This window comes from Ambystoma mexicanum, chromosome 3q (genome assembly GCF_040938575.1).
Source record: "Ambystoma mexicanum isolate Mex_15411 chromosome 3q, UKY_AmexF1_1, whole genome shotgun sequence".
Lineage (NCBI taxonomy): Eukaryota > Metazoa > Chordata > Amphibia > Caudata > Ambystomatidae > Ambystoma > Ambystoma mexicanum.
The window spans coordinates 1072833624-1072847828 of record NC_090926.1 but is presented as its reverse complement, the minus strand read 5'-3'; the positions used below and the strand labels follow the sequence as shown (position 1 = coordinate 1072847828).

At 42.8% G+C, this 14205-nt stretch overlaps 1 protein-coding gene across 2 annotated transcripts in view; it reads right to left on the bottom strand.

Moving 5' to 3' along the window:
- GPS1 (G protein pathway suppressor 1) overlaps nt 1–14205 on the bottom strand; it is a 559228-nt gene that overhangs the window by 394443 nt on the left and 150580 nt on the right. For both annotated transcript variants that reach the window (XM_069655322.1, XM_069655320.1), the window contains exon 5: nt 2609–2773. In XM_069655322.1, coding sequence (XP_069511423.1) covers nt 2609–2773 — 165 coding nt within the window. The remainder of the gene's footprint in view (nt 1–2608; nt 2774–14205) is intronic.

Genomic DNA, 14205 nt, shown 5'->3' with positions numbered 1-14205 from the left:
TATGGCTGCCCGATTGCGCTGTTTTTCCGGGTTTTAACTTTGCAGCCAACAGCACAGGCAACCTGTATTTACAGGAGCGCCGCTTGCATGCGCGAGGCTCCAGTTCATCTTACTATGTGCCGGTAAGCGAGTCCTTTCGCGCAGACCCCTGCTGCCAATTGTACCAGAGGCAGGGGCCGTCGGCATGTGACTCTTTTCGTAACTTTGCGTGTTGTAATGAGGCCTGTTTAGCACCCTTAAATACGGCTGTTTGTTTTTGTCTCCCTATGAATCCCGTGTTGCTTCCATGCGGACCTTTACGCCTTGTACAATTATCAACCATGGACAGTGGTTTAATTGCAACCGCAACTATAAAGGTATCCTTTTGCATGCCTATAATTATTTAATTTAATTTGTGTTATATTGTTAGTTCATGAATTATATGTAACACATAATTCTTATATTGCAATGGAGCCGGCGAAAGCACCCCGTATATTTATTTCTCTATTCCGTATTACTCTATAGGTAAGGCTAATCAGCTAGTTATTTTTATGATTTGTACATTATCTTGTTGAATCACAATTGACAAACACAGAATGTGCCCATTGGTTCACTGTGGCATGCTGATCTTGTAATTTTCATTATTTTTTTATTTTTTCTCTGTTGCTTTACTAGTCTTCTGTTTCAAGTTCCCACAAGGTAATTTTCTATTTTTGGATGAGGCAAATTTGCCGCTCTATTATATAGCACAATGGGTGACCATGGTTGTGCTTACTCGATTGCTCTTACTTCAATAATTTTCTGATCAAATGTATTTATTGTTTTTTTCTCTCACTATGTGTGTTAATTGTTTTCATTCGACTGGCTAACTACATTGTCAATATACCATATCCTTTTCATGAATATTTTCTCTAATCAATATGGGATGTTTCTTTAACTATTGATTATCTTTGTCAATGCATATTGGATCTTTTGTGTTGGGTAACTTAATTCTGGCCGATATTTATTATTATCAGGACTTCTTTACCCCCAATATTTTTCCCCCACCTCCCTTTTGCTGTTTGTTTTGTTTTATTTTGGTTGTTACATATGATTATGTTAAATATGTACAATTGGCAAAATTATGTACATAACTTTGCAGCCGGGAAAAAGAGCTGAAGCTCGAAACACATGTCGGCTGTTTCTGATTTGCATTAAATAATGCTCAAATGAGCTCGAATCACAGTGTTTGTGTGTGCAATTTATGGTAGCAAACCCACTCTTAACACTTAAATTCAAATCCCTCTGCATCATCCACAAGGCTGTCTGGGGCCAGGGACCACTCTATCTGCAACTCTCTCTTACTAAATATTCTCTCTCTAGACCTCTACGTTCCTCTGGCACCAATTCTTTGTGTGTAAAGCTTTTGTCTAAGCTGAGGCCAGGCAATTGCTTTCCTCAGCTGGCTCCCTCCTGTGGAACAGCCTCCACCCTCCATCTTTGCCTTGAGCTCCTCAAGACTTTCCTCTTTGCCTCCTCCTCCCATTATTCTTTCCTCTGCTAATCTCACAGTTGCTGTGATGGGTGTCCTGGGCCCTTATGCATCTTCGGGGACCTTGACTTCCCACACCCAACGCTCCAGCTTCTGTCTACTCTCAGCCCTTGCCTCGGCACACCCTTGCCCTGGAGGCTGACACTTTCCACCCAACGTGGTTCCAGGCAGTGTAGCACTCACCGTATCGTACACCTCATCGTCTGTGGCTCACGCAGGAGCACAGACACCCCTGCATCTACCCCCAGTGCCCTCTTCCATGCTGCACATGCACGTTCTGAATACTCACAAGGCATAGTAGATCCGTCCTTTTTTCCCTAAACTGTATTTAAAGGTTTTTGTGTTTTTAATGTGTTTCATTACCAAGTTCCCTCCCTGTTGCCCTTACCGTATAAGCGCCTAACAAGCGAACAATAAAATAAATAAACAACATTTATTTTTGCTGTATTTAAGCTGCAGTAAGTCACATAGTCAATAGCGGCACTATACCTCAGAGGTCAAATACAAGTTAGAATAATTTTAAAGGAAAGGAGTGCTGCGACTCAACTCTAGTCCTGACATGACAGATGCATTTTATTTTGTAACAACCATGCAGCAAAATAGTTAGCACCAGAGTACATTACATATTTTAAGCAGGAGTCTTTGTTCAGTCATCGCAACAGAATACAAGTTCTCATTATTTTATTAGAACTCTGCGCCCTTTCCAAGCACACCCTGAACTCTCACATAAAGCTCCTTCAATTAACTAAGTGCCTTCTGGCCACCAACTTGACATCCACTGACTTCTCAGTATTTTCTACTTCGCATGACCTCAAGAGTCATGCAAAGGGGCCCTCTGCCCTTAAAATCCCTTCTACGCATGCCCCATTCTGGAGGTGAAAGCTCTCTGGACCCTCACGTCTGGTGATCCTGCTCCTCAACAAAAAATATGGTCCTTCCAAACATCTCAACTTTACTGCTGGTCCCTAATACGAGGTCATCCAAACAACTCCTCTGAAGCACTCCAATGACCTACACATGTCCCCCATACTCTGCTCAATGGAGGACTTCATTGCACTTCACAACATTCCCTTTGCTTCCATTTTCCTCTCTACGCACCTGATGCTCTCTTTGATGGAGTTTCCTTTGTAATTTTTCAAATCGGTATCCAATTTTTCAAGCTTCAGAAGTGCTTTTTTGCGAGTGGCCTCCACCCAGGCAGTGTCAAGTGGTGGAGGTTCAAGGCCCCCTTCAGGGACTGCATCCGGCACATTCTGCAGGTCTCTGAAAGCAAACCAAGACAACATGACTGACACAGAGGCCAGTAACAAGGAGTAGATTAAGGCGAGGAGGGAGACAAGTGACAAAACAAGGAGAAAATAGATGGAGGCAGCAAAACAGCATAGGGAAAAAAAGTGTCCAGTGAAAAGAGAGTAAGTAAAGTTTCAGTGACGATGACAAAGCAGAGAACTTGAAACAGCATAATACCAGTAAATAATCTATCTGGGCAGGTTTCAATACCTTATTGCTCGAGCAAAGGGTTTCCAAGATCATGCTACTATGGTCTAAGCCAAGGCTCTGCACTTGTCACACATCAGATCAGCCCATCCCGGGTTGTGAGGGCAAGTGAAGTTCAGCTCTGCTGTTCTCCACAGAGGACTGCCTCTCACCTGCCTGCTCCTCTGGGGTTTGGGCTAGCGTTCCTGTGTTTGGCTGTTGGTGCAAGATTCAACCTAAGACACGCCCCCTCCTGGCCTGTCATTCGGCCCCAGACACTCTTAACATTATTTCCTCGGCAAAGCCCAGGCAAAGTCTGGAAAAGTCCAGCCACAGCTATCTGCTGATGGACACCGATTACTATACCTGAATTTTCTCTTTTCTTTCTCTATAATGTATCTCTCCAGTTTTTCCTTCTCAGATACATTGAGGCCCACTCTTCCGACTTGCTTGCCAGCAGTACATCCAGCTCGCCTACTAGCTGGGGTTCTTTTGTGTACGATCTTAGTGTTTGCATAATCATTACTCTCTTGCTCCAATTTCTGTTTTTCTGCTTTTCTGACACTACTGTTCGTATGTCTAGTCCAATTCCTTTCATCGTCAATCTCCATAATTGGTCTCTCGCAATTACTTACATCTTATCTATCATTCTTGTGTTTCTCACTCTTCTTCTATTAATGTTGCGCTATGGAATGCTCAGTCTCTTTCTAAAAAGTCTCACTCCGTTATAGATATGCATCTGCGTTTTTATTTACACTTTATATGCATCACTGAAACTTGGCTCTATTCCTCTAACACAGCCATTCCTGCAGCTTTATTAACTTCGGACACTGCTTTTCTGCATATTTCTCCTCTTTCGGGACGTGGTGATGGGACTGATTCTCCATCTTTCTTCTTTTCTACTTAATTATATTTCGTTGTCTCTTCCTACTTTTTCTTCTTTTGAATATTCCCGGACTACTTTTACTAAACCTTATTCTCTGACTTTCCTTTTAATCTGTTGTCCTGCTGGGCTTGTTACATGGTTCTGTGATGATATTGATGCGCTACTTCGAGCTATTTTAGCGTGCACTGCTCCTTTTCTATTACTGGATGACTTTAATCTTCATCTTTCTTCTATTCATGCATATATTCAATTTATAGCCATTCTTGATTGTAACATATTTCAACACTTTCTATGCTTCCATCTCATGTTTCTGGCTTTCTACGGATATTATTTTTACTTCATCTTTGCCTACATCTGTAGTTTCCATGTATCATGTCTATTCCTCTGATCACCATCTAGTTTTCTCTATTTTTCCTTCTAGTCCTATCTCTTGTTCTTGTTCTCTACATCCACTTTTACTTATCTTCACTGTGATCTTGGTGCTTTAAATATTTTTCGTTTTTCATCTTCATCTATTTCTAATCTTCTGTCTCACTCAACATTTGCTGCCCTTCTTGGAGATGAGGCTGCGTCTGTTCTTTCTACTTCTCTTTCCTCATCTCTCAATGCACTATATCCTGGTTGCTCATTCTCTCCTTTCCAGAAGTCACCACAACCATGGCTTACTTCACAACTTCGCTCCATGCAAAGAGATCTCTGCCACCTTGAGCGACGCTGGTATAAGTCCCGTTCAGATTTTGATCGGTTTTCATTTTATTCTTATCATACTGTGGTGTATGAGGTGCTTCTCTCCTCTAAACGGTCCTATTATCTGTTATGTCGCAATCTCAATCTACTCATCCCAGATGCCTTTTTCAATCTCTTTCTCGTCTTCTTTCTCCTCCTTCTCTTGACTACTCACACAAGTCTACTGTAACTGCCTCTGATTTTGCAATTAATTTAACTTCTAAAGCGACTACTGTCCGTTGGGCGATTGCTTCTCCCGCACCATACACCTCTCATTACACTCCTCCATCATCTTCATTATCAACGGCTATTGCCTCTTTTTTCAGATTTCTCTGATATTTCGTTGCTTCTTTCATGTGCACAACCTACTGCTTCTCATAACGATCCTATTCCATCACCCCCTACTCAGAAAGTCTATCCTTCTATAAATTCTATATCTCACTAGTTTTTTAAATATTTGTCTTCGTACTTCTACATTTGCTGTTTCATTCAAGCATGCCTTTATTCTTCATATCCTGAAAAGAAAAAGAAAACTTTCCTTAGATCAGTCTTCTCCCTCAAATGTACAACCCATTTCTCTTCTTCCATATCTTTCTAAGCTTCTGGAATGGCTTGTTTATTCTCAGGTCTTCTCTATTGTTACTGAAAATTCTATTCTTCCTAGTTTCCAGTCTGGGTTTCGTCCTCTCCACTGAACTGACGCTGCTCTTCTTTCGGTCTGTGACTCATTACTTACTGCTCGCTATTCTAAACACTCATCTATTCTCATACTATTCAATCTTTCTGCTGATTGTGTCACAGCGGATCAAGCATTACTTTTAAACTCTCTTTCCTCCTTTGGGTTCTCTAGAAGTACTAGCCTGTTTCTGCTCTTATTTATCTAATCACCCATATTCTATCTCTTGTGCTGGTGTATGTTCTGATTCTTCTTCTCTTCTTAATGGTGTTACCCAAGGGTCTGTTCTGGGTCTTTTCTGTTTTTCTTTTTATACCTCTCCTCTTTCAGCCATTATTTCCTCTTTTTTGTTATCTCATCACTCTTACGCTGATAATACCCAGCTCTTTTTGTCTTTCTCTACCTTTACTTCTGTCATCCATAGTAATCTTTCTTGTTCTAAATGCTTCAAAAACATTTCTCAGCATGCACTATTCCCCCCCAATCTTTTATCTTGTTTCCTCCTTCTTGTCTTCCTATCTCCTCTACTGTTCATAACGTTGGTCTTTATCGACACAGACTTATCTTTTTCTTATATTTCTACTAGCTTTTGTGAAAATATTCTAAACAAATGAGGTGCATCGGCACGATTGGGGCTGAAGATCAGATGCATACCTGGCAACTTTACCCTTTTCACGGTCTTCTTACTGCATTGCTCTGCACGTGTTTCCTCGGCCCTTCCAAAATGACAGAAATGAACTGAACTGATCCACCATTCTACCTGGTCTGGCCAGACTCTCTCTCCCATTGGTTACCAGGCCTAGATAGGCCAATAGCAGCAACCGGGAGGCAGGAGCCGGCACAGACCACTAAAGGCCCTAAACAAAAGGCCCGTGTCAGCTTTCATGTCTGCTTACATGGGGCTTCATGAGTCTCCTGACACAGCCTATACCCTCCGAGAGGCTACTACCATTTGGACTACTAGACAACCATGTCTCCTGTACCGCATTTTACATGGGTTAGCCCCTCCTCCTGAATTCCCTTGGTCTTCCTTTGCTGCTGTCTCTCTCAGTTCACCTTGCTTTGCACTCATTCCTATTATTTTCTATACTCACCTTTACCTCTAACTCCCACCTTATTCCTTAACTACAGGCCCTCTATTCTTAATTTGAAAGTCAAACACAGGTGTATTTTGCACTGAATGTTTCAAAGTCAAACTTGGGTGTATTTTGTATTGTACCTTTGCCTATTGATTGTAATTTAGCCCAGTGACTGATACTTACCGTTGTGGTTCATACTTCTCCCTCTGCCTCCTCCCTCTACTCACCCATGGCGCTCTCTGTTTCTCATCTACTCCAACTGCTTCACTATCAACCTGTACCTGGCAACCTTCGCCCACCGCATTGCCATTTTCTGCTCAAATTTCCAGTGCTACGCTGACGACAACTCATTTTCAGGCTGCCCTCAGCCACCTCCTCTCCCTCTCTTATCTCGGATTGCCTTACTGCCGTTCAAGATTGGTGTTCTGCCAATGATCTCTGACTGAACGCCAGCAAGACGGAGATCCTCCTCATTGGCACACCGTCACCATCCTTTAGCCTCACTCTCTGGCCGACCTTCCTTGGGAACATCTTTGATTCTACACTTTCCTTCTATGCCACATCTCTGATGTCTCTAAAAAAAAATCTAACTTCTTACTGCACCTCCTCAGAGGTGTTCTGCCTTTCCTCTCCTTCCCACAGAAGCTCACTGCCAAGATCTGGTTCTCCCTAGGTTAGCCCATTTTAACAGCCTCTTTCTAAATCTACATGCCTCTTCCCTCCGCCCTCTGCAACTAATCCAGAACAGGACTGCAAGACTTGTCCTTGGCCTCAAGCCCTGGGATCACATCGCTCCAGCTCTGAAATCTCTCCATTGGCTCCCAGTGGTTGCAAGGATTAAAGTTCTGGGGCCTGGGTCCAAAATACCTTCAGCTATCCCTCTGCAAATGTCTCCCCTCTCAAGCTCTTCGCTCCTCTACCTCCAAGTCCCTCAGGGTCACTCGTTTTTCTAAGAAACGAACTGGCGGTAGATCTCGGTCTTTGGCTGGGGCCTCCCTCTGGATCAGTCTCCCTGCCACTCTTACTTGAGGAAAACCATCTCCGGTTCAGGAAAGCTCCTCAAGACCTTCCTCTTTGCCTCTGCTTTCGCCCCAACTCTCCCCTGCTGAACTATTCGCTCTAGACACCATGCCCCTGGACACCCTCTGTTCCTCCGGGCCTTTGGTTCCTGCTCATCCTGCCACCTTACCGCACTTTCTCCTGGGACTCTCCCTGCACCGGGGTCTGTATCTGTATCCATACAGCTTCTTTTCCGCCAGCACTTATTCAGACCTACCCTATCTGCTGTCTTAATCTCAGCACTTGCCATTTGCTGGCTGCACTACCACTTCTGTTGATTTCGCCATTTATTTATTTATTATTTATCTGTTTTCCTCTGCTCCGCAAGTTCCACTTCTTCCCCTTCCATGCACTTTTCCCCTCCCCCTCTCCCATGCACTTGCGCGTTCTCAATTTCACTGGGCCTATTAAGATCGCTGTTTTGTTCTCTCCTGTTCCCCTCCCTTGCCTTGTCGTGCTCTGAAACACCCGTGTATGGGCGCGATATAAATACAATATCATATCATAGCTCTCGTTCTTGTCAATATCTTCTCTTTAATATTCTCAAAGTACAGTCTTTTCTTACTTTTAGTGCCACTAAACTTCTGATTCTTTGTTTATCTTTTCACATATATTCTATTATTCCATCTTACTTTTTGGTCTTCCTGCTTCTCATCTTGCTCCCCTAAAGTCTGTTTTTCATGCTTCTATTTGTCTTTTGTATTCTGTTTATGTGCCTTTTCGTGTTCGTTCACAAGCTCAATTTCTTCACAGACAAGGAGATAGAATGTGAGGATGTGGAGTGCCTGCTGAATGGTGCAAAGGGTGGACATGAAATCTGTAGAATCTATGAAGTATTGCTTGGGGGCACCTCGAGGGACGAGTTAAAGTGAAAGGGGAGGTGGGAAGCCGAATTGGGTAAAGGTTTTGTAGAAAAATCTACTACAAAAAGGTTTTCAGGAACGCTAGGTTACCATTGATACAATTCTTTATTACAGAGCATACCTTACGCCTGCAGCAATTTTCAAATTTAGAGGTGCAAGCATAAAAGAATGCCCCGAATGCAAGGAAGTGGGGGCAGGCATGACTCGCATGCTCTGGGGGTGCCGGGTGATACAGAGGTTCTGGGAGCAAGTAGACCATAGGGCTGCCCAAGGCAGCGTATGTCTGGACATACAAGCCCCCGAGACATGCATACTGTCCAGGTACAAAAGGTGCTCAAAAAAACAAACCGTTGAATAAACTTAAAGATTTAATGTACATATAAACCAAAGGCTGCATAGCCATGAAGTGGAGAGAGGCTAAGGGGCGAGAGTAGCTCGATGGTGGGGGACTTGAAGAAATGGGTGGCGGCAGAAACTGGGGTATGGGTGAATGCACTATGAGAACAGAAACTAGAAATGAGCACAGATATACAGCAGTGGATCGCCCTGTGACTTTGTACAGCCCAGATGCGTCGGAAGCTGCGGCATCTGAGGATGCAAGACCAGCAAATGGCGAGACTACGAACTCATTGTAGAGCACGATAAGGCGTATAATCAAGGTGTGGGGGGAGTTGGGGAGTTTTGGGGGGGGGTCTGTTATTTGATGATGGAAATAATGCATATGTAACATTGATGTGTTGTGTTGGTTATCAAAATAAAAAAAAAATTTAAAAAAGAATGCACCCATAATTGATTGGCTGGCTGGCTGGCTGGCTGGCTGGCTGTCTGTCTGTCCTTGGACAACCACCACCCGGCTGTGTGATTCACAGCTAGGCTGCAAACTGCGAATTAATGGGAGAAACCTGCATAAAAAGGCGAGGTCTTTGGCTCTGAAGGCAGAGTTGACCACTGGACGGAGGAATCCAAAGTAGAACTTGGAAGAGATGCCAGCTGCAACTCCTGGACTGTTGGTTTGCCCGGTGAAGCCCTACTGCAATGCTGAAGCGCCGAAATCGCCTCGACTAGAGAAGAACTGCAAACGACGACTCCTCCCCTTGGTTGGTGGGACCAATCGACACCAAGATGAACTCCACTGGAAATCCTCTCGGAGCTGGCTGTACTTCCATTGCTGCTGCAGGAACCGATTGCCAAGGAGAGGAACACCAGAATCGAATGTGTCATCTTTAAGTCAGACTCAAGCTCCAGGAAGATCCTCTTGCCTCCCATGAAGCAGGACTGACCAAGCCTGAGCCACCTCAACAGCGTGGTGAACCCCAGATGCAAGGAAAGTCCATAAAGGTATCCAAGAAACGCTATTTGTGAGAGCTGTGTGAAGCTGAAACCGTGACGTGCCGCTGATCTGAAGTTTGCCCATTGCTGCCGCCGACCTTCAATTCGTAGTGCAGGAGTCCCCAGACATCCTCCCTCTTGTACCCACGACTGAGGCCCAGGAACAACAGGGTCTGCAGACCTACACAGGAACAGAAGCCAGCTGGAACCAATTTCTTCAAACCAAAGGTACTGTTAAACTAAGGGGTACCTATCTCTTGTTGTGTAGCCTTGCTAGCTCTCAGTTGAGACTTGTCTTGGTTACCTTTGCAGAGTTGGTTGCAGCTTTGCCCCTCACAAGCCTCCCAGCTTGTAGCCACACAGGGAGTTCATTTTCTACAAGGACTTCTAAAATATTGTGCAAGACTTTTTACTTACCTTCAAGAAGTGCTTCAGCTCCCCTAGACTTTATTGAATTAACATTGGCGGTCTTGTCTCCCTGAAAGACTTCTATCCTCTGACTTTGCGCTTTAACTATCCCTCAACAAAGGTCACACATTCCATAACCTGTGTAGCTGGGAAAGGGTTAATTTACTTTGCATTGGGGGTTTCAAAAGTACTTACCTGCTTTAGAATATTTGTTAACCATTGTTTTATTTCCAAAACCTTTTCTTTGACACCAAACTCAGTATTGCTCTAAATGTGCCAGTGATATATTAATGTCCACAGTGTCCTAGGTATTTAAGTCACCTCAGGGTGTTGGACGCATCTGTGTGTCATCCCAAATGGGTATCTGCTGATTTAAAGAAACAGTGTGTATTTTGAATTATATTGTTGTGTTACATATATTTGCTGCCTTCTATAGAAGGCTTATTCAACTGACTGTTAAATTAACAAATAATTGTTTAATCAAGAAACCTTGAGAATAAGTGTTTATTTGGATACTTGTCACTGTGAATCTCTATGTTCTAACCATACAGCTCACATTGACCCCTCTTGAGATAAGCCTGGCTGCTCGGTCACTCTACCAACCTGTGTAGTACATGCTTATACCAAAGGTTGAGTTAACCATTGCCAAGAGCACGAGGCTGGTGCAGTCTCCCACAGGGCACTGCATACAAGCTTGCCCAACAGAAATGATAGGGGGAACAGACCTGAACAATCATGGCCTAAACCAAAGGCGAGCAGGAGTAAAAGAGAACCCTTATCAGTACTTAGTTGGTGCAAGAGCAGGAAAACAAGAGTGGCAGGAAGGATGGCCTTCTGACAGAAGGTACTCAGGGGGAGAGGAACATAATCTGCATTGTATGTGGAAATCAAAAGTATGGAACAAACAGCACCAATGTGTGTCATGTTTTCCCAGAAGAAGTAAGCAAACTTGTTGTTGATCAAATCATAAGACTTGAGTTCTGGGACGAAAAACAAAACCACAGAAGTACTTGTAGAAGTAGTACTAGTTTTACTAGTCCTGGCAGGAGAGTACACCAGAATAAGGGACCTTGAAGTACTGTGGTGTATTTAACATTGTTGATGCAGAAGGAAAAATGAAAAGATGACTAAACTCATTGTGAATAGTTGTGGAATCATCCTGACAAACCAATATTGCTGATGCAAGAATTTTGTGAACTGTTAAAGAATGATCTTGACAGAAGCATTTTTGTTAATCTTGATGAACTGTGGAAGTATGCATATTTTCTGAAGAAAAGGTGTGTAGAACTATCTGCCTCAAGTGGAAAGACCAAAGACGTGTTGAACATTTTGAACTGTTTGTCAAGTCTAATTGAGAGACTTATGGGAACTAAAATGGTCCTTTGTTGGGAGACAGGATTTCCTTTGGTTGAAATCCTGATTAAATCTGGGGAAGGGAAACTCACTCAGGTTACAAGGAGAAACATGGCCTTGAATATAACTTAATTTTGTTTTATATGAATAGCCATATGTTAACTTGTTTAATTTATTATATGTACAAGCGTGAGGGAGAGCATCCCTGAGTGTTTCTTTTAGTTTATTTTAGGCAGGGAACTCCTCGTCAGGGTATGGCTAGTAAGGCGTTTATCAAACCCTTTTGAGTTTAATAAAATGACATCTTTTGAAAACCCTTCAAAAAGGTTGTCCCCCTCACATTTCTGATGCCTCACATTAACCACAAAAAAGGTCCATTAGGCTGCCAATGCAGTAAAATGGATTGCACCCTCTGGTGAAGCCAACACGGATGTGTAGCTGCCACATACCCATTATCTAAAATCTGTGCAGGGTGATAAAATCATTGTAGAGCAACAAAGGGGAGCCTGAGAGGCACCCTTGGGAACTGGCCCCTTAGAAGGTGTTAGGAAAGAGGTTCGCTTTGGCACATTTCCCTCCATTGACTTTAATGGGACACACCTTTTTGCTTGTTTTTTTATCCTGTCCTGACGTATTGAAGGGAAGTAAATCCTTCAGCTTCACACCTCTTTGCTCATTGTTATGGGGGAACTGACTAGTCCCCAAGACTGTCAATATTAAGAAACTGTCAATTACACACAGCACCTTACAGTGCAGTGCAATGGGATACTTTGTATCCCCTTTAATTTTGATATTGTGGTTTTTTTATTACTTATTATATGTTCGTAAGACAAACTGAAGGCATCGGTAATATCTGTGCCGTTTTTGTATTATTTTCCTTGTGCATTTTCATGTTCACCGCAAATGGCTACTAAAGGTGACTAGCAGCTAACATGGTCGTGAAAACAAGGTTTTTCGCTTGTTCTTTGGCCATATTGTAGTTTCTGCCTTCTTGTTAGGCAAAGTTTGAGTGCAGTACCCTCTGGGACCACTACACACAACTAGGACTAAAGGTGTAAGCAAAACCAACCTTTGGTATAAGTCTGTACTACACAGTTTTGTGGTAGAGTTGCTGAGCAGCCAGGCTTATCTCAAGAGGGAATGTGAGCTGTAAGGATGTTACACAGAGGTCTATAATTACAAGTATTCAAATAGACTCTTATATTCAAGGTTTCTTGGTAAAACACTTATTTATTTCACAATCAGTTATAAAACATTCACTAAAAGGAGGCAATCTATATCACACAAAAATATACTTCAGTACTTCACAGTATCAGGTTCTGAGGCATTTAGACTTCTTTGAAGGAGGAGCAAAATGGCATTCAGAGCATTTGAAGTAGGAGCAAAAAGGCATAAGTTAATAAAAACGAATATTACAGTTACTCTTAAACAGTGCAAATAGTTTGAGTTCCCCAGAGGAGTTTATTCAATGTAATAGGTTAGGCCGAAGTGAATGGGCTAAAGTCTTGTATAGGATAAAGCAGTTCTGGAAGTTAAATGGAAACGTTTTTGCCAAAGTTCTCAGAAGTAGTTCGTAAAAGAAAGGTACAATAGAAACTGTTAGATTGGATCTAGTCCAAAGTGCCTTTTTGAGGCGGAGAAGAAACTGGGGCGTTTATCGGGCTATTTATAGAACGTCTCACATGAACTTCCTCAGACTGAGAGTAAAATTAATCCACTGCAGGGCAATTCTAGAGAAACGAAATCAAGGGGTCAAAGCAAAAAAACTGTGTTCAATCTGCATAAACCATGCCAAGCAAACACTAAAACATCTGCTTATGGACTGTGAAGGCTCATTGATATATCGTTTAAAACTATTTAGGAACTTTGTGCGCAGAGAAGAAGATATCATATCAGACTTTTTGTGGGAAAGACTCATTTCTGGCACAAATGCTGCATTATCATCGGCTGCTATACAGGTTTTAATCAACTGTGAAATAGTTATTTAAACTGGTTTATTTCGGGAAAATGGACTAATATAATTTAGAACATTGAGACTACTTCCTAAAGTGGCAGGATTTGGGTAAGAAAATTATTATTTTATTTCTCAAAGAAATATGTAAACCTTGTAATGTCCGATTGTCAGCTGCTGTTAATTGTTTTACTTATTTTTGTTAAGGCTTATTTTAGCCAAACAAATAAAAAAAAAATGTTTAAAAAATAAAAAGAAAGGTTCATATGCTGGGTCACAAGCGGACTAGACCTGCAAGTTGCCAAAGTTTCAAGCACTTTCGAAGTGAGAAGTAAGTTCTCTCAGTTGGGTTTTCACAGTACCTTACAATGAAGAAAAAGATGCAGCTGAAGACGTCTGTTCCTGCCAGTTCCTGCAGATCTTACTGAGCCTCAGTCGTGGGGACAAGAGGGAGGACGTCTGGGGCTCCTGCACTGCACGGGCACTGGTCAAAAAGCTGGCAAAGGCAAATCTTCAATTCCGGTAGCTTTAGTCAAGCACACAAACTGGTTTCCTTCTCCCTGGCTATTCGGTTTCCTGCAGCACTCTGAGGAAAATACAACCAGCTTCGAGAATGGTATCCAGGTGGCTTACGAGTTGATTGGTCCCACAACTCAAAAGAGAGATATTGACCTGAAGGGCTTCTCTGTCAAGATGAACTTGGCGATTTGGACGTGCAGCAGGGCTTCACCGGGTAAACAAACGGTCCAGAAGTTGCAGCAGCCGTCCTCTTCCAGCTTGTCTTCGGTTCTTTCGTTCCAGTGGTTGACTCTGCCTTCCAAGCCTTTTATCCAGTTTCCTCCCATTCATTGCAGCCTAGCTGCTACTCACCCAGCAGGGTGGCTGTCCT